At 41.6% G+C, this 27,634-nt stretch overlaps 1 protein-coding gene across 3 annotated transcripts in view; it reads left to right on the forward strand.

Annotated features, from left to right (window-relative positions):
• Nucleotides 1-27,634, forward strand: part of dok6 (docking protein 6) — a 512,624-nt gene that overhangs the window by 474,997 nt on the left and 9,993 nt on the right. For all 3 annotated transcript variants that reach the window (XM_073051653.1, XM_073051670.1, XM_073051661.1), the window contains exon 7: nucleotides 2,812-2,926. In XM_073051653.1, the coding sequence (XP_072907754.1) occupies nucleotides 2,812-2,926 (115 nt within the window). The remainder of the gene's footprint in view (nucleotides 1-2,811; nucleotides 2,927-27,634) is intronic.

Below are 27,634 nucleotides of genomic sequence, written 5' to 3' on the forward strand. Positions count from 1 at the left end.
TTTGAAAGTGACATTTGTAACAGTGAAATACAACAACCAATAAGTTACATTGGGCTTGTATGTAGTGAAAACAGGAGGGCCAGCATTGTGAAATTCAGAATTTCAGCCAGAATTTCATGGTGGTAGTCGATACAGCCACAATGTGGCCAGAAGTATCCCCAATAGCCTCCACAACACCTTCACACACTGTTGATGTGTTGGGAAGCCTCTTCTCAAAGACTGCTGTTCAGGACACTTAGTCAGTGACAGCCACAAGTTTGTTGTGGAGCAGTTTCAGTCATTCCTGAAAATGAATGGAATAAGACATATTACATCTGCACTGTACCACCCAGTTACAAATGACTTAGTGGAAAATGTTTATCCATAAGACATTGTCCAGAGTCTAAAGAATGCACTGTGAGCAACGTCAGCAGAACACTCTACACTGACACTGAATCAGAAGCTCGTCAATCTCCTCATTGCATATCACGATGCAACACACTCAAACGTGGAATGTAGAGGACATCAGCAGAAGGCAGAGGCTCGAGGCAGACTTCTGGTATCTGTGCAGCTACAGAGAAGTTGGAGTTCATGCTAGGCTCTCAGTGTCACATCCCTCCATGAGTCATACAGAAATTACCTCTTATACCAATGGTTCCATTACCACTCCTGAGGACTAAACAAGACAGCAGCATATAGAACCATCTAAAATTATTAGTTTCCTAATCATTTCCTCTCTCCCTATACAGCAAAACCATCTGTGATGCTCTGGTTATGACTGGCTGCCGTCCATAGTACTCAGAAATAAACATGGGTTAGAGAACAAGATGCCCTCAAGGGTCTCCTGAACTATCTTCCCGTTTGGTTCATTTTGCCTACTAACAATCAGCCCCCACACCACCCCCTCCGAGCTGGGAATTTAACATTCCTGGATTGTACGATCTGCATGACACTCAAAGAAGCCACCGTAAATTTTTTGTATGTTATTATGTGCCAGCTTGGGATTCATTTTCTTGCAGGCATTTATGGGATAAATAAAGAAATACAATAGTATGTGTGAGAAAACTATAAACAAAGATGGTCAAATAAACAGTGAGGAAAAGAAAGGCAAATTGTGTAAATAAATAAAAAACCGAGAAAATGAATTGTAGAGTATTTGTAAGTGAGTTTGTAGGTTGTGGAATCAGTTCAGAGTAGAGGTGCGTGAAGTCAACTACATTTGTTCAGGGTATATACAGTAGATCTAGTTATTTGGGACACGTTGAGACCAGTACATTTTGGACCAATTAAGCGACTACCCCAATTAGCCGAAACTTCATGGAAATGCTTGAAGAGGTATTAAAAAGACAAAGAGTAACAAATTATGTATTTAAATGAAATACAGTACAGATTAGAACACAACCAATACTACCAGTACTACAAAAGTGCATTAGGTCTTAATAATTACCAACAGTAGAATTCATCCATTGTATGCGTCCCTGTTCCTTTTATTGTCTGTAAATGAGTAAAATCAGCGCAGATACTAGTGCAGATAATGAACTGCCTTCATACAATGCTTCGGACAATTGAATCCTCCAAATCTTAATTTTGAAGATGTTTGTCGATACTTTCAAATTCTTCATAATTTCTAACTTGTTGAGGTAGCGAAATAATTTTGTTTTCATTCCCAGCTGTTTTTGGCATCTTCGAGCCTGAATGTTTGAAACCACAGTAAGGAAAACAGTTCTGAATTGTCGCACTGCTTATTTCTCACCAACTATTAGTGACAAAAATCCCTGCTTTTTGAATACAAACACGCGCAAATGATGCTATTTAAAAGCTGTTTGTTCTGAGCAGAATATAGTACCTATCGGCCACATACATAAGTGTGCGTAACTGATGCTAGTTCAGCAACAGTCTCCTGTCCCAATTAAGTGGCATAATGTTCCAAATAAGTTAAGGGAGTCCTGGCAATTTTTTTCTATAGAAGTTTGTCAAAAGTTTTAGATATCATGCTGAATCGTTGCAAACTTCTAAGAAAGTAGAGACACTGCCATGCCTTCTTTGTAATGGCACTTACTTGTTGGGCCCAGGACAGATCCTCTGAAACGTTAACATTGAGGAATTAAAAGCTGCTGACCCTCTCCACCTCTGATCCCCAATGGCGTATGAATCTCTAGTTTCTTCTTCCTGAATGAGCTCCTTGGTCTTGCTGACATTAAGTGAGAGTTTGTTGATGTGGCACCACTCAGCCAGACTTTCAATCTCTCTGCTATATGCTGGTTCGTCACCATCTTTGATTTGGCCCATGACGGTGGTGTCATCAGCAAATTTAAATTCGGCATTGGAGCTGTGCTTAGCCTCATGATCACATTTTCCGCCTGGGTAGTTTCCAATCTGATTTCTCTATCTTCTGGCAATTTGTCCACCGTCCCTTTTCTTTCTCTTTCCATTCCCCATTCTGGCTGCCCTCTTACCCCTTCTCTTCACCTGCCCATCACCTCCTACTGGTGCCCCTCCTCCTTCCCCTTCTCCCAGACTCTCCTCTCCTCTCCTATCAATTTCCTCCTCCTTCAGCCCTTTTCCTCGTCCACCCCTCACCTGCCAGCTTCTTACTGCTTTCTCCCTCCCCCAGCCACCTCCCCTTCACCTGGTTTCACCTGCCTCCTGCCAGCATGTGTTCCTTCCGTGTGCACGTGCATCTAAAGGTTTCCAGCATCTGCAGAATCTCTTGTGTTAATGTTTAAGCCTTACACTTTTGATTTCATCACATATCTTCTTATAAAGATGTTCTTTTGGCTGAAAATGGTATTTGACAGTGCACTTTGAAGCAACTTTGTTTCTGTCTTTCAGCTGCAGTCCAGTCCGAGTGATGAGATGACATTAATGACGATAACACTTCCTCGGAGTGCGTACTGGCACCACATTACCAGGCAGAACAGTGTCAGCGAACTCTATAGCTTACAAGGCAAGTGAACCGAGGGGACGAACACCTTATTAGCTTCCACGCATTAAAATTAATATGAGCGTGTCCTCCTCTGAACCATTCACTGCTCAGAGGGCAGCGAACATAGTGAATGATGTGACATTTGAGGTTGCTCTCGCACACGTAGAGAGCTTATCTTAATGAATCAGTGTGCAACATCAAGACAAGCTTAAGATTAGTCAAGATGAACCGACAAGATGTCAAAAACAGCACAGAAGTTATGAGATTAGCTGATGTCGTTTACGGCAGACCACTAGGCTCAGAATGAGTCTGGGAAATAAAGCCCATCAACAATTTGAACCAATGCAAGGTCACAGTCCTTTTCTATTGGCCCAGTTCTACAGAAGTGATAAGTTAATTGGCATTAAATGAGGAGTGCACTTCAGTTAGCTTTCATGTTTTTATTTCTGCCCTCCATTACAGTCGCAGAAATGCACTGGTTAATATATAACAAGGGTTTGATGTCTCTGGGCCTGTACTCGCTGGAGTTTAGGAAAATGGTGGGGGGGGGTCTCATTGAAACATATTGAAAATCAAAAGGCGTAGATGTGCAGAAGATTTTCCAAAATTAGAAACAAAGCTCATTTTCAGATGCAGCATAAAATATTTCCTCAGCGGGCAGAATAGGAACACAAGGTACAAAATTAGATTTGGAGTGTTCAGCTTTGTTGTTTACTGTCATTTGTCAGTACACAAGTATAATGGAGAATGAAATGATTAGTACTCTGGATCCAATGCAGCATAAAAACACAAAAAGCATAAATAACACAATAAGTATAAATACATAATATTATCTTACATACTTAGACTGATTGTATGTACATAAAGTGACGTTAGGTACAGGAGTATCTGTATAGAAGGTAACTCTGACGGGAAATGATATAGTAGTGGAGGAGCGATGGGTTAATGGGTAGAAGTGTTGATTAGCCTGACACTTGGGGTAAGTAACTGTTGTTGAATCTGGTGGGACTGCTGTGGATTCAATGGAGCCCCTTTCCTGATGGGAGGAATACTTCATGATTTTGCTAGCCTTTTACTGGCACCTTTCTGTATGTAAACTTGGTGGCCATTTTATTAATTGTTCTGACCAAAAACATCAGAATGGGGGAAGAAATGTGATCTAAGCAAATTTGACCGTTGAATGATTATTGATGCCAGATGGGGTGGTTTGAGTATCTCAGAAACTGCTGATCTCCTGGGATTTTCACACACAACAATCTCTACAATTTACAGAGAATGGCTTGAAAACAAAAAAAAAAGCCCAGTAAGCAGCAGTTCTGTGGGCAAAAAATGCTTTGTTATTGAGAGAGCCCAGAGGAAAATGGACAGACAGAATCAAGCTGACGGGATGGTAACAGTAACTCAAATAACCACGCCATTTCAACAGTGGTATGCAGTATAGCATCTGTGAATAATTAACACGTTGAGCCTTGAAGTGGATGGGCTACAGCAGCAGATGACCACAAACATACACTCAGTGGCCACTTTATTAGGTACCAACAGTGTCTAATAAAGTGGCCATGGAGTGTATGTTCCCTTTCTTGTGCAGTAGCCATGCATCCTTTGCAAATGAGCCACTGCACTCTGCATTAATTTCCTAAACAGTGAACGGTTAATATGAAATGCCAATTGAGAAAGGCGATGGGTACTCGCCACATTGAAACACAGAAAATCAAGGCAATTCAGATGGCAGCTGCTGAATCACTGCTGGCTATAATTACAACTTCCCAATCAGGAAACTTCCTCTGAATGAACACAATCCAACAGAGGCTCTTCTCTGAGCCCTGCAGAATATGTCTTCACCCCATTACCTTCACTTTATACCTACCAAAAATGGGTAATATGCCTATCACATTCTGACAGTATCCATCGTCATAACCACACAGCTCTGGGGAAGAGCTTAAATGTGATGCTTTGGCAAATGATCCATGAAAGGGGTAATGATTTGCTTCGAAAGGGGTAATGATTTGCTTCAAAAGGAGACACTTGAAAATGAGATCGTCCTTGTGTTTTATGTGTTGTTGCCTCATTCATAATTATTGTTTACCAAACACTGCCTTAGTAATCCAATGACTCATGAAATGGCAGCAAAGATCGTGAACTCTTCATCTATTGCTCTTTTCATGCCTCTCCAAAGCACATTTTTGCTAAGAGCTCTATTGACCAGGAAGGCATATTGCAGTGACTGCTCTTATTGCCATATATACCAAGATATACTTGTATGCCATCTAGACAGATCATTCCAAGTTGATGTGCATCAGTACAAAGAGAAAAAAAAATAACAGAATGTGGAAAGTAGTGTTATGGTTTCAGAGAAATTCCAGTGCAGGTAGATAAACAAGGTGCAAAGCCCACAATAAGATTCAGAAATCTAGAGTCCATTCTCATCATACAAGAGTCCTCTAAGAGCTGGATAGAAGCTGTCCTTGAGCCTGGCAGTGCATGTATTCAAGCTTTTTGTATCTTCTACAAAATGGGACGGGGTGGGGGGAGGGTGAAGAAAGACCGACTGGGGTGAGATGGCTCTTTAATTATTGGCTACTTTCCCAAGGCTATGGGAAGGATAGCAGTCAGTGGAGGGAGGGTGGTTTCCATGCCAGAAGACAGAGGTAATGGCAAAGAGGCTGGTGTTTGAGATATGGTAGATGCACAGAATGCATTTTCTCACCCTGAGTATCATCCACTGAAGTTTCCCTAACACCAGGTTCAATGATAATTGAACACATCAGATGATGACAGAGAAACCTGTGCAAAAGAGATTTTAAAAGTGGAAAAGCCATTGTACTGGGGCAGACCCACTCTCTTAGCCTCGGAAGAGCAGATCCAGTGAAATGAGTAGTCATCACACCTGGGGTCTTTCATTGTTGCAGTGGAAGACCATGCCCTTTATTCTCCACGAAGCATTCCTAGTCATTGGATCTTACTGTTGGTCTCATGTGCCCAGTTCCGCTGGAGCTGAGATCACATGCTAAGTCAGGCACATCCCTATCTCACTGGAGTATGAGGCCCGCTGACTGCCCTCACCTGGTTTAGGCCATCTGTTGAAGTGAAGTACTGGGGTGTGGCTGCTGTAGCTACTTGGAGCCACAGCTGAGAGCTGAGAGCCTGGTAGGGACTAAAGATGATTGAGCAGCCCCACAATGGTCCCCTTACCAGAGGTGCTAGCCCCCCCCCCCCCCGGATGCTCCATAACACCCCAACTACATCCATTCAATTAACAAAGTTATGCTACAAATAAGTCTCCACATCTCTGAATATGTGATCTCTGCTCTCTCGAGATCTGAATTTGTTGAGCTCCTCTGAGCCACTCATTCAGTTTGCATCCCCCAGTGCACTCTCCTCCATACTGATAGTGAAATCCATGCATGGTCACCCTTTAGATTAGAATGAGCAAAGTAGCCTGCCATAAGGTACTGTCCTTTGTCTGTTTCTCATTAGCTTCCATCCCAGTTTCAAATGGCAGACGCAGAGAAAAGGAACAAGTCCCACACTGGTATTTCTGCATGCTGCAGGAAAAGTGGTCAACCAGACCCTCAGATTTTCTCTGGACTGTTCCGAGACGTGCAGGATTTTCAAAGGAGAAAGTTAAAATCCTGTCTTAGTAAGAACATATTGATTGGCATCAAATTCTACATCTGGTGCTCTTTCGGATTACATTAAGCAGTGCGCATCAGAAAATAATGAGCGTATGATCTGAGATTTTACGCTTGTTGGAAAGAACAAGAGAATGGTGTCCCAAAGCAGGTTGACAAAAGTATGTTTGCACTTAGGAACAATTTGATTATAGGAAAGTCCCACGAAGTGCAAAGTGGTAATAATTATGATGTTGGTTTGAACATTGATTTTAAATTGGATGGATTGGTCGTAGTGCAGGTTTGAAGGTTGACACATCATGGGCCGAAGGATTGTACTGTGTTGTGATGTTCTGTGATCTATTTGATAGGACAGATTATAGAGGTAGAGATATATAAAATTATAATGGGTATAGATAGAGTGAATGCAAGCAGGCTTTTTCCAGAGGCTAGGGGAGGGGAAAAAAAGGACATGGGTTAAGGAGGAAAAGTTTAAAGGGAACATTAGGGGGGGCTTCTTCATAGAGAGTGGTGGGGGTGTGGAATGAGCTGCCAGATGAAGTGGTAAATGTGGGCTCACTTCTAACATTTAAGAAAAACTTGGACAGGTACATGGATGAGAGGTGTATGGAGGTGCAAGTCAGTAGGACTAGGCAGAAAAATGGTTTGGCACAGTCAAGAAGGGCCAAAAGGCCTGTTTCTGTGCTGTAATGTTCTATGGTTCTACATTAACAGGAGCTCCATGGGTCATCTTCAAGATTGGCAATGGCTCATTTATGACTCCATTTGAAGAATATGGTGTCCGGATTATCACTAATCTATGAAACCATCCTCCCTCAAGTCTGTGCTGGAGCGGTAGCTTGTGTAGATGGCGCGTATTCTGCCTGGAAGTCGTTACCAGAGGTGTTCCGCGGGGATGTGTTTTGGGACTCCTGCTCTTTATGATTCTTATTAATGACCCAGATGAGGAAGTAGATGGGTGGGTTTGTAAATTTGTAGATGAAGGTTAGTGGTTTTGTGGACCATGTAGAAGGTTATTGTAGTTTACAAAGGCACATAGACAGGATTCAGAGCTGGGTTGAGAAGAGGCAGATGGAGTTCAATGTGGAAAAATGTGAAGTGATTCACTTAGGAAGATTAAACTTGAAGACGGAATACAGGGTTAATGGCAGGATTCTTAGCAGCATGCAGGAACAGAGGGACCTTCAGGTCCATGTCCGTAGATCCCTCAAAGTTGCCATGCAGATTGATAGGATTGTTAAGAAGTTGTATGGTGTTTTAGATTTCATTAGTCAGAGATTGACTTCAAGAAGTAATATTGCATCTGAAAAAAAAAAACCTGGTTAAACCTTGCTAAGAATATTGTGTTCATTTCCAGTCACCTCATCATAGACAGGATATGGAAGCTTTAGAGGTGGTGCATTGGACGGTCCAGGATGCTGCCTGGTTTAGCAAGTTAAGCTTTTTCTGTCTGGAGGGAAGGAGAATGAAAGGTGACTTGACAGAGGTGTCAAGATGGTATGAGGCATAGATCAACTGCATTGCCAGAGATATTTTTCCACAGCACCAATGACTAATACAAGGGGGTATTATTTTAAGGTGATTGGATGAAAGGGGGAAGGCAGGGGCAAGTTTCTTTTTACACACACAGTGTGGTGGGTTTATGGAGCGCTCTGCTGGGGTGGTGGAAGAGGCAAATACATTAGGCACATAGTTGATCAGAAAATGGAGGGCTGTATAGAAGGGAAGAGTTGGATTGATCATGAGATGGTTACAAGGTCATCACAATATTGGTGTCAAAGAGCCTGTACTGTGCTACAATGTTCTATATTGTAAATATCTGGACTGGGACTTGAACCAACAGTGCCTCTGTACAGGCCACTGCACCATTCCTGTTATCCATATTAATTGAAATGATGTGTGACAGGGTGAAGGCACATCTCTACCAAAGGATGGACAAGGCGTTTCTTCCCCCTGCTAGTCTGTAGGGTGGCCTTGGACCAGGTGTAGCACCTGCTTAGCCTCTCCTCCACACCCCTCCCCACCCCCGGATCAGGGTCATGTGAAGCCATGGAAGCAGGTGGAGAATGGTTGTATGGACAGCTAGAGCATATCACAAGTCTTAGCTATGCAAACACTGACCACCAGGCAGACAATCCCTGAAGATCTCTGATCTCATCGATAATGGCTGGAGTTACCGGTCTTGTAAAGACACTACCCAGAAAGCAGTGGCAAAGCACTTTGTGGCAAATTTGCCAAGAACAATCAATGCCCAATGCACCATGATCACCTACAACATATGACATGGTGCATAATGATGATGAATTGAAATAAATCAAGGGTTGGTGTGTCTACAGTCTGTGAGCTAGATCTCCCAGTGTTGTGCATGGTGTGATTGAAGAATCTGAGTCAGGAAGCAACATGTTTCAGAGCGTTCTGTAAGTAAGAGGAGACAGGATGTCAGGAAATGTAAAATGGACATTGAGCTCCTCGTAGAGTCATTCCAGCACAGGAGGAGGTCCATCAGGTTATCAAATCAATGCCAGCTCCTTGTAGAGTAATCCCATTTATTCTCATTCCGCTACTCTTTACCCTTAGTTTAAAAATTACATTCCCTCAAGCGTTTATGGATTTCTTTTCTGAAGGCAGTGAATGATTTGGTTTCTTCCACCCTTACAGGCAAGTTCTTCCAGATCATCACTTCAAAGGGAAAGCCTTTACATCTCCCCTTTTACTTTTTGCATCAGTTTTCTGATCCTGCATCACCCATCAAGTCAAGTTATGATCTTGAACAGCTCAACTAAATGCTCCCTCAACCCCACATCCTCATATCCCCTGTGCCTTACTAACAGGAGAAAAATATACAGCACACGTGGACATGTCACTCTTTTCCTTAGGACTGTGCCATTTATTCTACATTGCCTCTTTATATTTTTTGTTGTTAACATATTATTTTATACTTCACCACATTGTTTCATTTAGCCATTCAACCAGCTTATCATTTCTTACAGTCTACCGTACTCTCTCCGGTCCTGTTCACCCTGTACACATCAGACTTCCAATATAACTCGGAGTCCTGCCATGTGCAGAAGTTCGCTGATGACACGGCCATAGTGGGGTGTGTCAGGAATGGACAGGAGGAGGAGTATAGGAAACTGATACAGGACTTTGTGATATGGTGCAACTCAAACTACCTGCGTCTCAATATCACCAAGACCAAGGAGATGGTGGTGGACTTTAGGAGATCTAGGCCTCATATGGAGCCAGTGATCATTAATGGAGAATGTGTGGAGCAGGTTAAGACCTACAAGTATCTGGGAGTACAGTTAGATGAGAAGCTAGACTGGACTGCCAACACAGATGCCTTGTGCAGGAAGGCACAGAGTCGACTGTACTTCCTTAGAAGGTTGGCGTCATTCAATGTCTGTAGTGAGATGCTGAAGATGTTCTATAGGTCAGTTATGGAGAGCGCCCTCTTCTTTGTGGTGGTGTGTTGGGGAGGAAGCATTAAGAAGAGGGACGCCTCACGTCTTAATAAGCTGGTAAGGAAGGCGGGCTCTGTTGTGGGCAAAGTACTGGAGAGTTTAACATCGGTAGCTGAGCGAAGGGCGCTGAGTAGGCTACGGTCAATTATGGAAAACTCTGAACATCCTCTACATAGCACCATCCAGAGACAGAGAAGCAGTTTCAGCGACAGGTTACTATCGATGCAATGCTCCTCAGACAGGATGAAGAGGTCAATACTCCCCAATGCCATTAGGCTTTACAATTCTACCGCCAGGACTTAAGAACTTTTTAAAAGCTATTATTAATGCTTTTTGAGATAGTGATTTAGATGCATATCATATTTTCTTACTGAGTTAAGTATTGTATGTAATTAGTTTTGCTACAACAAGTGTATGGGACATTGGAAAAAAGTTGAATTTCCCCATGGGGATGAATAAAGTATCTATCTATCTATCTATAACTATCTTCACCTCCCTCTTCTTTTACCAATTGACTCATGCCTAAACAGAAATAGAATCTGAATCAGACTCAGGATTATCACTGACATATGTCATGAGATTAGCGGTTTTGCTGCAGTTCAGTGCAATACATAAAATGTATGAGAAGCAACAATTGATACATGTGTACAGTCTCTCGTTAATGCAGATATCTAATCAGGCAATCATGTGACAGCAACTCAATGCGCAGAGATGTTCAAGAGATTCAGTAGTTGTTCAAATATCAGAATGGGGAAGATATGTGATCTCAGTGACTTTTACTGTGGAATGATTGTTGGTGCCAGATGGGACGGTTTAAGAATCTCAAACTGTTGATTTTCTGAGATTTTCATGCACTGCAGTCTCTGGTATTTACAGAAAATGATGCAAAAGAAAAACAAAAAAATAAATTAGAGTAGAATGGCCAAACTGGTTCAAGTTGACAGGAGGGTGACAGTATCTCAGATAACCACATGATACAACAATGATGTGCAGAGGAGCATCACTGAATGCACAGCACGTCAAACCTTGAAGTGGATGGGTTACAGCAGAAGACCATGAACATACATTTAGTGGCCATTTTATTTGGTACAGGGAATGCCTAATAAAATGGCTACTGAGTGTATATATTTAATGTATATTTTAATTGTAATTTATAGTATATTCTGTATTGCGTTGTTTTGCTGCTGCAAAACAATTTCATGACACAAGTACATGTTTATGGGATGGTGAGGTTGTGGGCATGCACAAATCTCAATACTCTACCATGCAAATGAGTCTAAGTTATTTGATGTTTTAAATGTGCTTTCTTATATTGATATCATCTTGGTAGAAGATTTGCTGGTAAAACATACAAGAAAATCTGTGTGCTGCCCATACTGGGGGTGTTTATATGAAGATACATCAAATAGTCATTTTGGCTGGAAGGTTTGTCAGAGTAAAAATATTTAAAGATTAAGAGCTTGCTGCAATGGATGCCCTGCTGCATAATGAACATTGAGTGTTTTATAAGATTGCGTGTGGCTGGAACTGTAGCTTCCATGCATACTAAACACAGATTTGGCTGCCAAACTAATGGTCTGGCTAATGGTGCTTGCGGACAGATATCGTACCACGTGAAGTGAGTTCAAATTCAAGGTTAAATGTTGAAATCCAAAAGTTTATGTCCAATTTGTGAACTTCACCTTACACTTTTGTTCAAAGTAGATTTGTTATCGTAGTACAATATATCACCATGTACTGTCCTGAGATTTCATTCTCTTGCAGACAAAGTAGAACAAAGAGATACAATAGAATCAGTTAAAAGAAACACTACACACTAACAAGGACTGGCAAACAACCAATGTACAAAAGACAATTGCAAGTACAAACGAACAAATAATAATAATTAATAAATAAATTGCTCTGAGAACAGGAGTAGTAGAGTCTTTGGAAGTCTCTGTTAAAATGGGTTCTCTCTATATTCCCTGCTATTGAATGCCATTGAATGATATGAGACAACTATGATCACGTGTTGGATAAAATGCAAACTTAACATAAAAATTAAGTCTTAACCATTCTACTCTGAATATGCCTTGTTGCAAATTTGCAAAATTTGCATAATCTGCAAATTATTGTGTCATTAACTGCAGAAAGTGTGTTTTTGAGGTTTAATGGATTTTTCACCCCTCTTGAGATGTGCTGACATAGATAAGAGCAGTGCCATTAATACAAAATGAGCTGATAGTGCATCTATTTTAAATCATACCTGTCGAATTCAGAGCAAAATGCGTTTGGGTAGGCTGTCGACCGACAATGAATGCATTTACTGGGGCAGATCAGCTTCATGCTCAATCTCCAGATTGCTTCTAAACATTCAAATGCGACAAAATTTAGGAGTATTGTGAACTGCAAAGACAATGCTGATAAAATGAAAAAGTTTGGTGCAAGGAAGTTGCAGTTTGATATTGAGAAGCGGAGGTGTGTTTTTGTTGGAATAATGAGAGGCGGCAATGTTAGGTAAAGGAAACTATTCTAAAATGGTGCAGAAGGGGAGAGACATGGGTTATCTGTGTACTAGACTTTCAAAATGGCAGGGCAGATTAAGAGTGCATTTAGTGAAACATTCTGGATTTTATTAATGGAGTAATGTTGAACCTGTATTAAACAGTGGTCCGGTCTGAACTGTAGAATTGTGTTCACCTCTGAATGCCTCATTTTTAGAAGGATGGTGTCACAGTTAACTAGGTAACTTCTTCAGTTTTAACTTCCCTCAAACTGAATAGTGGTGAATGCAATTGCAGGGACAAGTCATGCAGGATTAGAGGGAAAAAATCCAAAAAGGCTTTACTGGATTGCCTAGCAGACAAGGTCTAGACAGAGGTGCCAAAAAATAACTTAGAGGCAAAGTTAAAATCCAAAAAAAAAAGAGTTTCAGAAACTAGAAATAACTACAAACAGCTTCACTTACAAAAGATGACTCCAAGACTCAGCAAAGAAACAGAGAACAAGGGACTTGGAACTTATATAGGGCTACAAACAAGTCACAAGTGATAACAATGAACTAATAATTAGCCTAATAGGCAAGTGGGCATGAATGGATTGGCCTTCTTATCTCTGCCTCCCTCTGGTTACCAGTTCAACCTGTGACAAATGGGCATGCAGTAGAGAGGGTCCACATGAAATTTACAAGAATGTTTGCTGGGAGGAGGGCCTCAGATATGTAAATAAGTTGGAGAAGTTGGGACTGTATCTGTTGGAGAGGAGAAGATGATGTTCAAAGTAAATTTATTATTAAAGTATGTATATGTCACCATAAGTTAACTTTGAGATTTATGTTCTTGCAGGCATTCACAGTAGAACAGAGAAATACAATATCAATGAAAAACTACACTCAACAAAGACTAACAAACAACCAATATTCAAAAGAAGGCATTCTGTGCAAATATTTAAAAAATAAAATAAATAATATTGAGAACATGAGTTGTACAGCCCTTGAAACTAAGTCCATAAGTTTTGGAATCCATTAAAATTTGAGTCAAATGAAATTGTCAATGCTGGTCCAGGAGCCTGATGTTTGAATGGTAATAACTCCCTGAGAACTAAGACTCCTATACCTCCTTCCTGATGGCAGCAATGAGAAGCCAGCATTGCCTGGATGGTGGGGTGCTTGATGATGGATTCTGCTTTCTTGCGGCAGTACGCCTTGAAGATGTGAGCAATGGTGGGGTGACCTCTGCCTGTGATGGACTGGGCTGTGTCCACTACTTTCCACTAGAGGTGATGCCATGCCTTCTTTGTGATAGAAGTATATAGAATATCAAGAAAATTGGGCAGAGTGAACACTGGGAGACTGTCCCTTTCACTGGAAAGGTTGTGGACAGAAGGTCACGGATGTAAGTTAGAAGAAGGAGAATTAAGAGCGATATGAAGAAAAGCTTTATCTATGACGCACACTTGTGTTGTAATCTGGAATACAATGCCTGATGATGTGGTAAAGGCAGGTTCTATTCTGGCCTTGGGAGGGAAATTGGATTATTATATTGTGAGAAAAGAATTTGCAATGCTACAAAGAAAAAGATGCATGTTGGAAGGGGTGAGTTGTTCTCGAATGAAGCTAGTATACACACAGTGAGCCAAATGTGCTTATATTTGCCATAAATATAAATGATTTTGTGATAATATGTGCCTTTAGAGAAAATGCTGACCTTAGAACACTGCAGGTGTTGTCCCACCCAGTGATATAAATTGTAAGATAGGGTAGTCCTCATTGAATAGCCTTTAGAGTTGCTACATCATCTTGTTGATCATGTATCCTGCAACCAGGGTGTGCTTGCGTCAAGAGAGAGGTTCACAGTTCAGTGTCAGCCACCAATGAAGATAGTTAAGATACTTGCTACATCTTGGATGGAATTGAGCATTTAGAACATTGTCATCCTGCATATCCCATTGATTTTAAATCAAAGTTCAAAGTAAATTCATAATCAAAGTACATTTATGTCACCATATACCACCTGGAGATTCATTTTATTGTGGGCAATGACAGTAAAACCAAGAAACATAATAGAAACAATGAAAGACTATATCCAATTAACCAATGTGCAAAAGACAACAAACAGTGCAATACCTAAAGAGAGAAAAAAGGACATAATAATATTAATAAATGATTAAATACATAAATAAGGAATAAATATTGAGAACATGATATGAAGAATCCTTGAAAGTGAGCCCATAGATTGTGGGAACAGTGAACTTGATAGAAGTTATCCCCTCTGGTTCATGAGCCTGATGATTGAGGAACATTAACTGTTCTTCATCCTAGTGCTGTGGGTCTTCAGGCTCCTGTACCTTCTTCATGATGGCAGCAGTGAGAAGAGAGCATGGTCTGTATAGTGGGGGGTCCTTGATGATGGCTGCTGCTTTCCTGTGACAGCACTCTGTATAAATGCGCTCAATGGTGGGGAGGGCTTTACCTGTGATGCACTAGGCTGTATTTACTACTTCTAGTAGGCTTTTCCATTCGAGGACATTGGTATTTCCAAACCAGACTGTGTGCAGCCAATCAATATCCTCTTCACCACACATCTCAACAAGTTGCTCAAAGTTTTAAATGACATGCCAAATGTTTGCAAGCTTCTAAGAAAATAGAGGCACTGCTATGCTTTCTTTTTAATGGCACTTACATGGTGTATCCAGGACAAATCCTCTGAAAGATAATGCCAAGGAAATTAAAGTTGCTGATCTTCTACACCTCTGATTCTCCAATGAGGACTGACTCATGAACCTTCAGTTTCCTCCTTCTGAAGTCAATAATGATTGGGAGAACAAAAGTGCAACAAAACCTCTGTGTCTGAGCACCACAAAGAGTTGATGATGAAACACATATCCACCCTTTTGCCTTCTCCAGAATGGGCCATGACTCCATGAAACACAGAAAGCAGCAATTCCTCATTCCCCTCTGATACAGCAATCTTGCTCTTAGATCCTTGATCTTGTTCTTCAGAGACTGTACATTTGCTAACAAGATGCTGGGTAGGGGCAGCTTCATTCCCTAACACTTCAGCCTGGCTTGGAATCCTCACCTTCTCCCTCTCCTTTGGTTGAGGTGATGGACCTCCATTCACTCAAGGCACACTTGAGAGTTAAGTCTGCCGAGTCCTTCAGAAGATCGTAAAATCATTAGTTCATCAGGATGGTTCAAAGATACATTACTTCAAGTGAAATTACAGGCTGCAGATTGCAGTGAGAGTAATTCAGAAGAAAATTTTAGAAATTTTATTAAGCTGCCTGCAACACGTTGCCATGTTTCACCAGTGCCATCTTGCATGCTAATGGTATGTTATAATTTTATTTTGTCTTGGTGACCCTATCTTGAGACTGCGACAAATATCCTTGGTCATCTAATGCAGTAAGCAGAAAACAAAGCACAAGCAAGATCCCAAAGTTAGCAGAAAGTAAATCCCTTTATCTTTTCCACCTATCACTTGCCAGCTTGTACTCCTTCCCCTCCCCTCACCTTCTTATTCTGACTTCCCTCTTCCTGTCCAGTCCTGCTGAAGGGTCTCAGCCCAAAACGTCATCTGTTTATTTCCCTCCATAGTTGCTGTCTGACCCATTGAACAGCATTTTGTGTGTGTGTCTCTGGATTTCCAGCATGTGCAGCATCTCTTGAGTGAATGATATTCGATATGTTCCTGGTGAGGCACAGTAGCTCATGAAACACCATTACAGCACACGCAATCCAGGGTCAATTCCCCTGCTGCCTGTAAGGAGTTTGACTGTTTTCCCCTTAACCATGTGGGTTTCCTCTGGATTCTTTGGTTTCCTCTCACACGCCAAAGATGTACGTGTTAGTAGGGTGGTGCGGGCTCATTTGCCTTGAAGCGTTCGTTACCGTGCTGTATCTCTAAATAAAACCCTGAATGTAAGGGAGGAGTATACTACAGCCAAACCTGGTGATTGTTGGGTTACGGTAGTGTACTGGTTAGCACAACGCTTTACAGTACCAGTGACCCAGGTCCAATTCCCACTGCTGCCTGTAAGGAGTTTGTTCATTCTCCCTGTTTCCTCAGGCTGCCCCAGTTTCTTCCCACAGTCCAGAAACATACTGATTAATTGGTCATTTTAAATTGTCCCGTGAGTAGGCTAGGGTTAAATCGGGGGTAGCTGGGTGGCGCGGCTCGATAGGCCAGAGGGGCCAATTCCACACTGTGTCTCAAAAAATTAAAAATTATAATGAGAAGGACACACCCAGCCCACCAATGATTATAGACAGGTTAAGTGAACAGGCAAGAAATTGGCAGATGAAGCATAATCCACTTTGAAAGGAAGATTGAATATCAAATTATTTAAATTACGTATGATGACAAAATGTTGGGATACAAAGGGATCTACAGTTCCAGTACAGGAAACACAGAAACTTCAGACATGTGCACAAAAATTAATTAGGAAGATAACAGAATGCTGGCCTTTGGTGCAAGGGATATGGATCATAAATATAGCCTGGCACCATGCTGTATTTCTCCAAAATGAAAAACATCCGGAGCCTCCCCTCCCTTCGGAGTCTTGTAGGAATCTGAGCAGATGGACAGGGTCTCAGTTTGATGTCTGATTAGAAAGGCAACACCTCGGACTCTCCAGTAATCCTTTAGTACCACATTGCAAAATCACAGAGACTTGTTCATGTGCAAACTGTTGACAAAGCCAAAAGATAACTATCAACGTGCTGAAATCATAACTGTGATGCTCAATGTATCAGCAACAAAGAAAATTATCTATAACTATCTCACGATCAGTGTAACTCAAACCAAAACAAAATATGACTAGAACCTTGAGGCTAATTGGGTTTCCAGACACAATTCAGGTAATCTGAACAGTGGAAACTTGCTATGCTTAAATCATACAAGTTATTTTGACCTTGTGTGATGAGGCAAAATGGTGATGTTAACTTTGTCACCATTTACTACAATGGAAACAGCATCATTTGAAATCTATATTTGAGGCTGTTATGCTATCATTCAAAACCACTATTGTCCCCAATTGGAGCTGGCATACATTACTGGAAACCTACCTTATCTTTGGATTGCAAAAGGCATTCAAAACCTTCATGAGGTGTGATTGGTGAATGTAGAGGGAAAGAATTCACACATATTCCGAGGTTTATCTTCACAACAAACTTCCTCTTTATTATCTGGTGACATCAACAGTGGTGTCACTCCTTCGAAACCGTATGTTCCAAATCCAACTTTTCCACAACTCTTATACAATTTCTTATCTATTTCCCCCATTATCTCTGTCTTATATGGACTGTATATACATAGAGTGAGTAAGCATTGACAGTGTTGAGTTTCAGTCACTATATACCATGTGAGTTGTGTGCATTCGACCTTTCCCTTGTATGTACAATGGCAAACTTCCATCATGGAGTTACTATAGCCTGTATTGTAAAGCTTGGGCTGGTATGAGCCTGTTCCAGACTTTCTCTTCCTGGTACCAATCCTGGAGACTCCATTATCTCTCTGCTGCGTGATCATCTGCCTCTTCTCTACTACTACACCACAGAGCCAAGAATTCACTATTCTCTACTGCATTTTTCCCTTGTGGCCATGACTTAGTCAATATACAGTAGTTGGCCATAGCCTTTGGTAAGGTCTCGGTTCATAAATCCAATTCTCCCAGCACATCGTTGGTGTGTTGGCTAACACAAAACAGAGCTTCACTGTATGTTTCGAAGTACATGTGATTAATAAATCTGCATCTGAATCTAATGTATTAACCCTTAGTGCAGGTACGTGGCAAGGAAACAAAAGGAGAGTTGATGGGCATGTGAGGGAATAAATTGCAGGACAGCAGGCACACGAGATGAGGGGGATTTGGATTAATGGGATTGCTCTTCCAGGACCCCACATGTTCCCAGCTGGCCAACTTGCATTCTTCTTTGCTGTTGAACTAGCCATGCAGAATGGCCATTGGAGCTTGGCTGGCTGACTGCACACTTTCTCATTTATGTATGGGCGTCTTGAACATACGGGCAAGCTCAGGGAACAATACAGCAGCACCAAAGCCCAAGCTTGCAGCACAGAACTGCAGCCATTAATTGCTGATCCATTGACTTTCATTCAAAATATTATCATAAACCCTAATAAATGCACACAAATATAATAATTAAACCAAGACAGCTAATACTGACAACTGGAAAACAGCTTTCAATTGGATAACTTTCTGCCATTCCATTTTCGGTGTTGTTAATGCTGAAGAACATTAGCAAGAAGCTGGACCATGGTGATGATTTAGGAAGCTAATAGTGGGCAACATGGCTTTTATTATCCAATGCTCAAAGGGTACCAACCATTGCACTAAACCAGGCTGCTCAATGGGTCTTCAAAATATCAATTTTAATTGGCATGCACATTTACATGTATTAGAAACTTGGTGTGGTGTGTTGGCACGACATGCAACAAAAAGAAAGATATTGAGGAATTTTAAAGAATAAAGACGTGAAAGTCTGCAGATGCAGAAAACCCAAAGCAACACACACAAAATGTTGGAGGAGCTCAGCAGGTCAAGCAGCATCTATGGAATTGAATAAACACTCAATATTTCAGGCTGAGACTCCTCTTCAGGACTGAGAAGGAAGGGGAAGATGCCAAAATTAAAAGGTGGGAGGAGGGAAAGGAGACTAGCTAGAAGGTCGAGAAGGAATCTGATGGGACAGGTAGGAATTGGAAATGTCAATTATCAATATTTCCATATATGCTGTGTGACCTGCTGAGTTCCTCCAACATTTTGTGTTGCTATAAAGAATAAAGTGTTAAAGTAAAGAAGTACATATATAGAATCAGATGTCTATAAATACCAGCATGTATTTACAATGTAAACAGCATTATTAAAAATGGTTTGAAGTGTTTACAGTGCAGTGACCGGCTGATGGAGAGGAGTGGGATGATGGCGCTAACCAGAATAGTTGATCAGATTAATTGCCTGGGAGAAGAAAGCTTTACAATGGAGTGAATTTTTTGATTTAATAGCCCTATAGTGTGTTCCAGAAGAGAGCTTTTGGAAAAGGCAGTTTGCAGGGTGGGTAGTGTCTGTAATGATTTCCTGTCCACTTCTTTGTCTTGGACCCATAGAAAGATTGCAGACAATCAGACAATGGCCTTTTTCAGCTCAACAGAAAGATTTAAAGAGCCACACAGTATGAGAAAGGCATTGAGTATCCTATAGGAATTCTCTTTAAAGAACTCTGACACAAGAGTTTAGGAAGTGTTTTGTCCCTTTATTTTGAACTTTTGAAAAAAAAACCCATTCCACTAGTAGTTCTGACTTCTGGGAACAAACTGCTGATGTCAGTGGTAGAGCAGCTGTAGTTGGAGTTCAAAGCAAAGCAAGGCTGTTCTTCCCAGTGGCTTCAATCGAGGAAGTGCCTGTAATCCCCGAGGCCTAAACTGTGGCAAGGCCAATGATCACTGTGGCCAAAAAACAAAAATCAAAGCAAGAAGAGTGTTGCACAGGAAAGAACAGTTTTGGCTGTTGTCAGAATCAAATAAGGGAGTGCTTGCTTCCTGTGACCCAGGTAAAGATAACACTCACTGTGGCCCAGCAAAGGCAAGGACATTGTTCCCAGTGTCTGAGCTCAAGACAGTGACATGGTCCCCAGTGGCTCAAGTCAAGGCCAGGATGTTGTCCACAGTGATAAAGCAATGTCAGCAAATCAAGGCAATGAAAATGAGACTTGTGCTCAAAGCAAAGCCCAGATATTGCTGCCACTGAGCCAAACCAAAGGCTGGGTTGTAGTTTAGCAGAATGAAAAGAGATACTGCAGATGCTGGAAATCCAGAGTAACACACAAAATGCCAGAGGTACTCAGCAGGTCAGGTGGCATCTATGGAGAGGAATAAATGGTTGATATTTCAGTCGAACATCCTTAATTTGGATGGAAAAGGAGGAGTGAAGAAGTGAGAATAAGAAGGTGGGGGGAGGGGAGAGATACAAGCTGGCAGGTGATAGGTGAAGCCTGGTAAGTGGAATGTAGGTGGGTGGGGTGGGGGAGGGCATGTAGTGAGGAACCAGGAGGTGATAGGTGGAAGAGGTAAAGGACTGAAAGAATCTGATAGATGACAGTGGGCCATGGCAGAAATGGAAGGAAGGAGGCAACAAGAAAGAGGTAAGAGGCAGCTGAGGAGAAGTAAAAGGTTAAGAGGCAAGCTGGAATGGGGAATAGAAAACAAGAGAAATGGGGAATTACCAGGTCAGAGAAATCTGTCAGGTAATGTAAAGGAGGCTTAATCCTAAAGCAGAGACAATTCAACAGTGAGCAATAGTTTTAATAATCAACTGCAAAATAACAAGCTATGAAGGGCCACAAAAGAAGAGAGAACAGATACTAAACTCACAGGGTAAATGACAGCTAGGAGCAGCTGGCTGATTCATGTGAGTGAATAAGGATCGTGACTCAGAGCTAGGTTTAAATAGGTTGCAGGTGAGTAGCAGGTGGAAATAAGTAGCAGGTGACTTCTGTTAGCTAGGTGAAGACTGGGAGGTACCTGCTTATGCAGGCCTGACAAAATCAATGTTCATGCCATCAGGTAGGAGGCTACCCAGACAAAGTATGAGGTGTTGCATTAGGTATATCAGAATTCAAATTTGAAGATCATCCCTACAAAATAGTCACCTTCTCACTTAAATCTCTGTAACTTACCATGATCACAAAACTGTGGTGTAATTGGGTGTTACACTTCATAAGTGGTTATTTATTAGTGTGATGTTGTATATGTATTTATGTAAATGATTACAAATCAGAAAATAAAGATAAAGATTTAAAGATTAAGCTTATTTGTACACATGTGCTTTGAAACATACAGGGAGGTGCATTGTTTGTATCTAATCAAATCAATGAGGACTGTGCTGGGCAGCCTGAAGGTGTCACCATGCTTTGGCACCGACATTGCACACCCACAACTCATTAACCCTAATACATACAGCATGGGAGGAAACCGGAGCAACTACGGGAAACCCATGCAGTCACGGGCATAATGTATAAACTCTTTACAGGCAGCAGCAAGAATTGAACCACAGCCAGTGATCATTGGTGCTGTACGCTGTAAAGTGATTGCGCTAACCACTACGATGCCGTGCGCATTTTGTGTGTGTGTGTGTGGACATACATATTCCTATATCTATGTCTACATCATAAATTCTGATTTGGTGCGTTTGTTAAAAAAAGCTAGAAAGTAATTGCTAGTATTTATTCAACACATATGCCTGGAATGGAAAACTACTAAAGGAGCTGTTACCTATTTTTGTATTCCTCATTTTACTGACTAGCACAAGTCAGGAGATATGTAAAGAGAAATGCAGGTCGATGTTCTATCTTTGAAAGCACGTCAAAGGGCACGACAGAGAGTAATTGCCGAGGCTGTATCTCAAGACAGGGCGTGTCAAAAAGACCAAGGACTGGGGAAGCAATTGGACACCTTTATCTCCTGTCTCACAGCAGGCAGTGTCAATGAAGCTTGATTTTTTTTTATTTTCAAATTAAATATTTATGCTGCACTTATTTTACCAGGGTTCTGATTCGATGTGGGATGAATTGTGCGGCAGTTAATGTAAAACTAAGTAGGGGATGTGACAAATAAAGACAAATGAGTGGCTGCTTGGTAAACTGAGCAGAATGTGTAGCAGCACAGCATTGGTGAGTAATGGATTCTTGCTGAGCACTTTCTGTTGTAGTATCTCTCAAAGCTGTATCTGGATCTAAGTATTCTGTTCAGTTGGTGCTAGTGCAATCCCTGGTAAATAGAAATAGTCCAAGCTCCCTTCTCACTGCTGCCATTCGGAAGGAAATATAGGAGACTTAAGTCCCACACCACCAGGTTCAAGAACAGATATTACCTTTAACCATCAGGCCCCTGAACTGGAGTGGAAACTTCACTCACTCAACACTGATCTGATTCCACAACCTATGGACTCACTTTCAAGGACTCCAAAACTCATACTCTTGATATATTATATATTTATCTGTTTATTTATATATTATGTGTTTTCTTGTATTGCATAGATTGTCTTCTTTTGCATTTTGGGTGTTTGCCATTCTTTTACGCGTAATTTTTTATTCTTTGTGTTGTATTTTGTTGTTCTACTGTGAATGCCTGCAAGAAAATGAATTCCAAGGTGGACATACACATACTTTCATAATAATTTAACTTGAACTTTTGAACTTTGAACTTTTCAATAGATTGCTTTGTTTTCTATCTCTCACTCAACACCCTCAGCCTTCCTTATCAATAGGAAAATTTGGGGAAAAGGACAAATACTTAGAATGATAGATCCCTGCTCTTTTTATTCAAAAACAAACCCCCCACAACATGTCACCATTTAACACAGTGAGGAATCTGCATTATGGTTAAGCATGCCAGCCACACTCAAAGCAGCTGCTTGGGCCGTATGCTATTGTTGTCTTCATCTCCTGCAGTGGAAATAGTTGTTCCTGGTTTCTATGGATTGAATGCCATTGGGAAGCTCAATCTCCATCAAAAATCCATTAATCTACGTATTAACCAATAATATATTATCATATCCAAGCATGAGCCTTACACGCTGGGTCTTCTAATGCTTAGCCAAGAGTATCATCACGCAAGGCAGCATCGTATTCCCAGTGTCACTAAGGATGAATCACCCTTTTTGGCAAGTGCCCAATATGGTCCATGAGGGAACAACTCATGCATTTATAACATTTTTTTTCTGAAGGCAGTACTGTATTGTAGAATATTATGATAGTTATTACACCCAATAATCTATTTTACCACATGCCTGGGTTATGTTTATCTCCATAAATATTTTACAATATAAATGTTTGTTTATGTACCAATTATTACTGAATTAGCAAGACATCATTTCATGGGGGTATGAACAAGACTGACTTAATGGGTCATTTCTGGTGGGATCATTGTTGGATTGGCAGAGAATGTGCCTATATGCACACAGTAGCCTCTTTATTAGGTACAGGAGAAGGTGCTGTAGCCCATCCATTCAAGGTTTGGCACCTTGTGTGTTCAGAGATGCCACACCACAGTTGTAATGCATGGTTATTTGAGTTACTGTTGCTGCCTGTCAGCTTGAACCAGCCTGGCCATTCCCCTCTGACCCCTGCCAATAACAAGTGCTTTCATCCACAGAACAACCACTCACTGGATGTTGTTTTGTTTTTTGCACCATTCTCTGTAAACTCTAAAGTCTTCTCTACATGAAAATCCCAGGAGATCAGCAGTTCCTGAGGTACTCAAACCACCACATCTGACATCAACAAACAATCCACAGTCAAAGTCACTTTGATCACATTTGTTCCCATTCTGGTCTGAATCTCTTGACCATGCCTGTATGCTATTATGTATTAAGTTGCTGCCACATGATTGGCTGATTAGATATTTGCATTAAACAACCGGTGTACCTAATAAAGTGGCCACTGAAGCTACGTCCACACTACACCAGATAAATCCACACCCGAAGCTTTTTTTCTTCGTTTTTACCCTCCGTCCACACTAAAATGGCGTTTTCGTCCCCCGAAACCGGAGCTTTTAAGAAACGCTTTTCAGAGTGTGTATTTTTGAAAGCGCTGCTCGGGCAGATCAGTTTGGATGGGGTAACCGGAGAAATCTGAAAACGCTATCAGACAGCAGCGCGCCATTTCATTGTTTTCTTGAACGCAACTTAACAATTTCAGAACAGACGGCAATGAGACTGAAGCCAGAAGAGTTAGAAATGTACCCACCAAATACTTTGACCTGTAACTTACTGAATAAATAAGTATACATGAGGAAATCTGCAGATGCTGGAAATTCAAGCAACACACGCAAAATGCTGGTGGAACGCAGCAGGTCAGGCAGCATCTATAGGGAGAAACGTCGACATATATCCCTATAGATGCTGCCTGGCCTGCTGCATTCCACCAGCACTTTGTGTGTGTTGCTTGAATAAATAAGTATACTCACTTTGCCTGTTTTCTGTCCTTGCCTGTATGAAGGAGGTTTACCTATTTATGCAAGTATTTCTCTGACAATAGATGTGTAACATTGTATGGAAATACAAGATAATACTGATGCAGACATGTTTTACACATTTAACAAGGTGCTTTATTAATGCAACAGAGTTAGTCAGTTTTCAATGTTCGTTGTCAGCCGGGTCATATTGTCCGAGAACTCCCTGTCGGTTGCCTCCATACGCTCCAGTATTTGTTTTATTTTTACTTTTAAGTTCTCCTGCGCGAGAGCCAGCAGCTGCCCGTTGTTTAAGTTTTTCTCGTCTGTAACTGCACAAACGCGCGCTTTCACTGGGAGATTCGACACCAAACATGTCGCTTGCTTTCAGTAGATGTGTCCTGCGCATGCCCAGTAGGAGGAGATTCACCAAAATCTCAGTTTCAATGTGGACGGAGATATTTTTAAAAGCACATAGTGTGGACGCCTATCGTTTTTACATGAAACCGATGTTTTCAAAATTATCCGGTCTAGTGTGGATGTAGCCTGAGTGTCCACGTGATGAATAAAAAGATCTGAAATCTGAAATACTTCACAGGTGTAAATGCTTTGTATGTGTACCAATTAGCACTGAATTAGCAAGACCTTTTTTTAATCAGATTTCTGCTTCCTCTGGGTAGGAATGTTTCACTGCTGTATTCTCTTTTGGTGTGTTCAGATCTGGAGTGCAAAGCCACTCCAGGAAATGGAGGTGGGAGAGAGGCGTTTGTACTGCTGTTGTTTTGTTGCTCGTTGTGTTCTGTGTTGTTGTCCCGAAATAGTATGTTGGCACCGGAGTGTGCGACAACACTTGAGTCCTGCCCCCAGCCCATTATTAGATGGTGCTGGTTGTTAACACAAATGGCGCATGAACCTGCACGTTTAATATACTGTGCACGTGATGAATAACTGAATAAATAAATCTCAAGAAAGGACATAGTAGAGAGGCACCTCCTAGAGGTTGTGCATCAGACACTTCAGAAACAGGACAACTTACCTCAAGGGCACGTACTAGGGGAAGTCATGAGACTGTCTCCAACACACACACACACACACACACACACACACACACACACACACACACACACACACACACACACACACACACACACACACACACACACACACACACACACACACACACACCACCCCCCTCCCCCTGCATGCCACTGTTTACTGGGTGGGACAGAATCCAGCACAGGGACAAGAGTGAACATGGGGGGAAAAAAAATCTGGGCATGTTTGGAAGACAGAAGGTAGGCCTCTCATTACAACATCCCCTCTCCAGATCACCCCTTCCACACTGTCACAGCTCTCTGTCAGTTCAACACTGCAGCCAAGGGACCTGACTGTCAGATGTTCCCTACCTTTGATTCGAGATTCAACTCCAGTGGATAGGTCATGTTGTCTGGACGCCTAACTCACACCTCTCCAAATAGATCCTTTACATCCGAAGGAAGGTCAGGGAGCCCCTGATTAATGAGGGAGACAAATTCAATATTACATCTAAAAATTGGGAAAGTAATAACAGACATCCCACCCTACAAAAACTCATTTCAGGGAGGTAGCACCCCCACGCCCCACAACCCCATATCCACCCCCCCTACCCCCGGTCAACCTCTAAGGCTCTAAGGGTGTATGTAATACTTTGTTTAGTGATTTTGTCTAATCTGTAATCCAAGTTGGGTATATGCAGAAAATGTGACATTAAAGTATGTACTTATATTATACTATATTATCATGGAGTCTTTTTTTTTATTCTATTACAACTTTAAGCAAGACTACAGTCACATAGGACATCAATAGAGTAGCTCCTTAGCAACTAGCCAGCTAGTTTAAATAACGTTAGCTATGCAAATGAACGAATGACACCTGCTAAACTCATTTCAACATGTCTTTTACATTTAACCCATCATGGACAACTGTTGCAAACAGTGCAGTGAGCAACACTGTCATTATTTTTGAGGTCAACTGTAAAGCCCGCCCACAGAGAAAACTGATAGGTTTACTTGGCACGAAGAGAGACCAATCAGGATGCTCCCTTTCGCTCTTGCTCTCCCTCTCCCTCTCCCTCTCAAAAAAATTGAATTCCGGGATATTGTATGTAATTTGTGGGTGTCAGGGAGCCACTGTCAATATGTGGGAGACTCCCGGAACTTCCAGAAAGGTGGGATGTCTGTAATAAACCTGGAGTAAATCTGTTCAAGAGGGAGATGTCATATGTGAGATTGAACTCTGCTGTGCCGCAGAGAACAAGCAGCAGCTGCGAAAGCAAAGACAGAAAAACCAAAAGAGCCAACCACTAGCCACAGTCACCACTTACTCATACCCACACTGCACCAGAACATGTGGTTAAAATTGTACAAGGCATTGGTGAGGCCAAATTTGGAGTATTGTGTACAGTTCTGGTCACCAAATTATAGGAAAGATGTCAACAAAATAGAAAGAGTACAGAGGAGATTTACTAGAATGTTAACCTGGGTTTCAGCGCCTAAGTTACAGAGAAAGGTTGAACAAGTTAGGTCTTTATTCTTTGGTGCATAGAAGGCTGAGGGGGGACTTGATAGAGGTATTTAAAATTATGAGGGGGATAGATAGAGTTGACGTGGATAGGCTTTTTCTATTGAGAGTAGGGGAGATTCAAACAAGAGTTGAGAGTTGAGAGTTAGGGGGCAAAAGTATAGAGGTAACACGAGGGGGAGCTTCTTGATTCAGAGAGTGGTAGCTGTGTGGAACGAGCTTTCAGTAGAAGTGGTAGAGGCAGGTTCGATATTGTCATTTTTAAAAAATTGGATAGGTATATGAACAGGAAAGGAATGGAAGGTTATGGGGTGAATGTAGGTCGTTGGGACTAGGTGAGAGTAAGTGTGAAGCACTGGCTAGGAGGGCCGAGATGGCCTGTTTCCATGCTGTAATTGTTATATGGTTATAAGTTATATGTGGGTTCTGGATTGGCCTCTACAGCCACCTGAGGACTAACCCATGGACAATCCCTTACTCAACTAAGTCAGGGGTGTCAAACTCATTTTAGGTCACGGGCCGGATTGAGCAAAATGCAGCTTCATGTGGGCCAGATCAGTCGGACGTGTGCGAACGGAGCTTTTGTTGCCTCCGTTTTTTCAGCCTGCTCTCATGTGTCTCAGTCTC

This window comes from Hemitrygon akajei, chromosome 1 (genome assembly GCF_048418815.1).
Source record: "Hemitrygon akajei chromosome 1, sHemAka1.3, whole genome shotgun sequence".
Lineage (NCBI taxonomy): Eukaryota > Metazoa > Chordata > Chondrichthyes > Myliobatiformes > Dasyatidae > Hemitrygon > Hemitrygon akajei.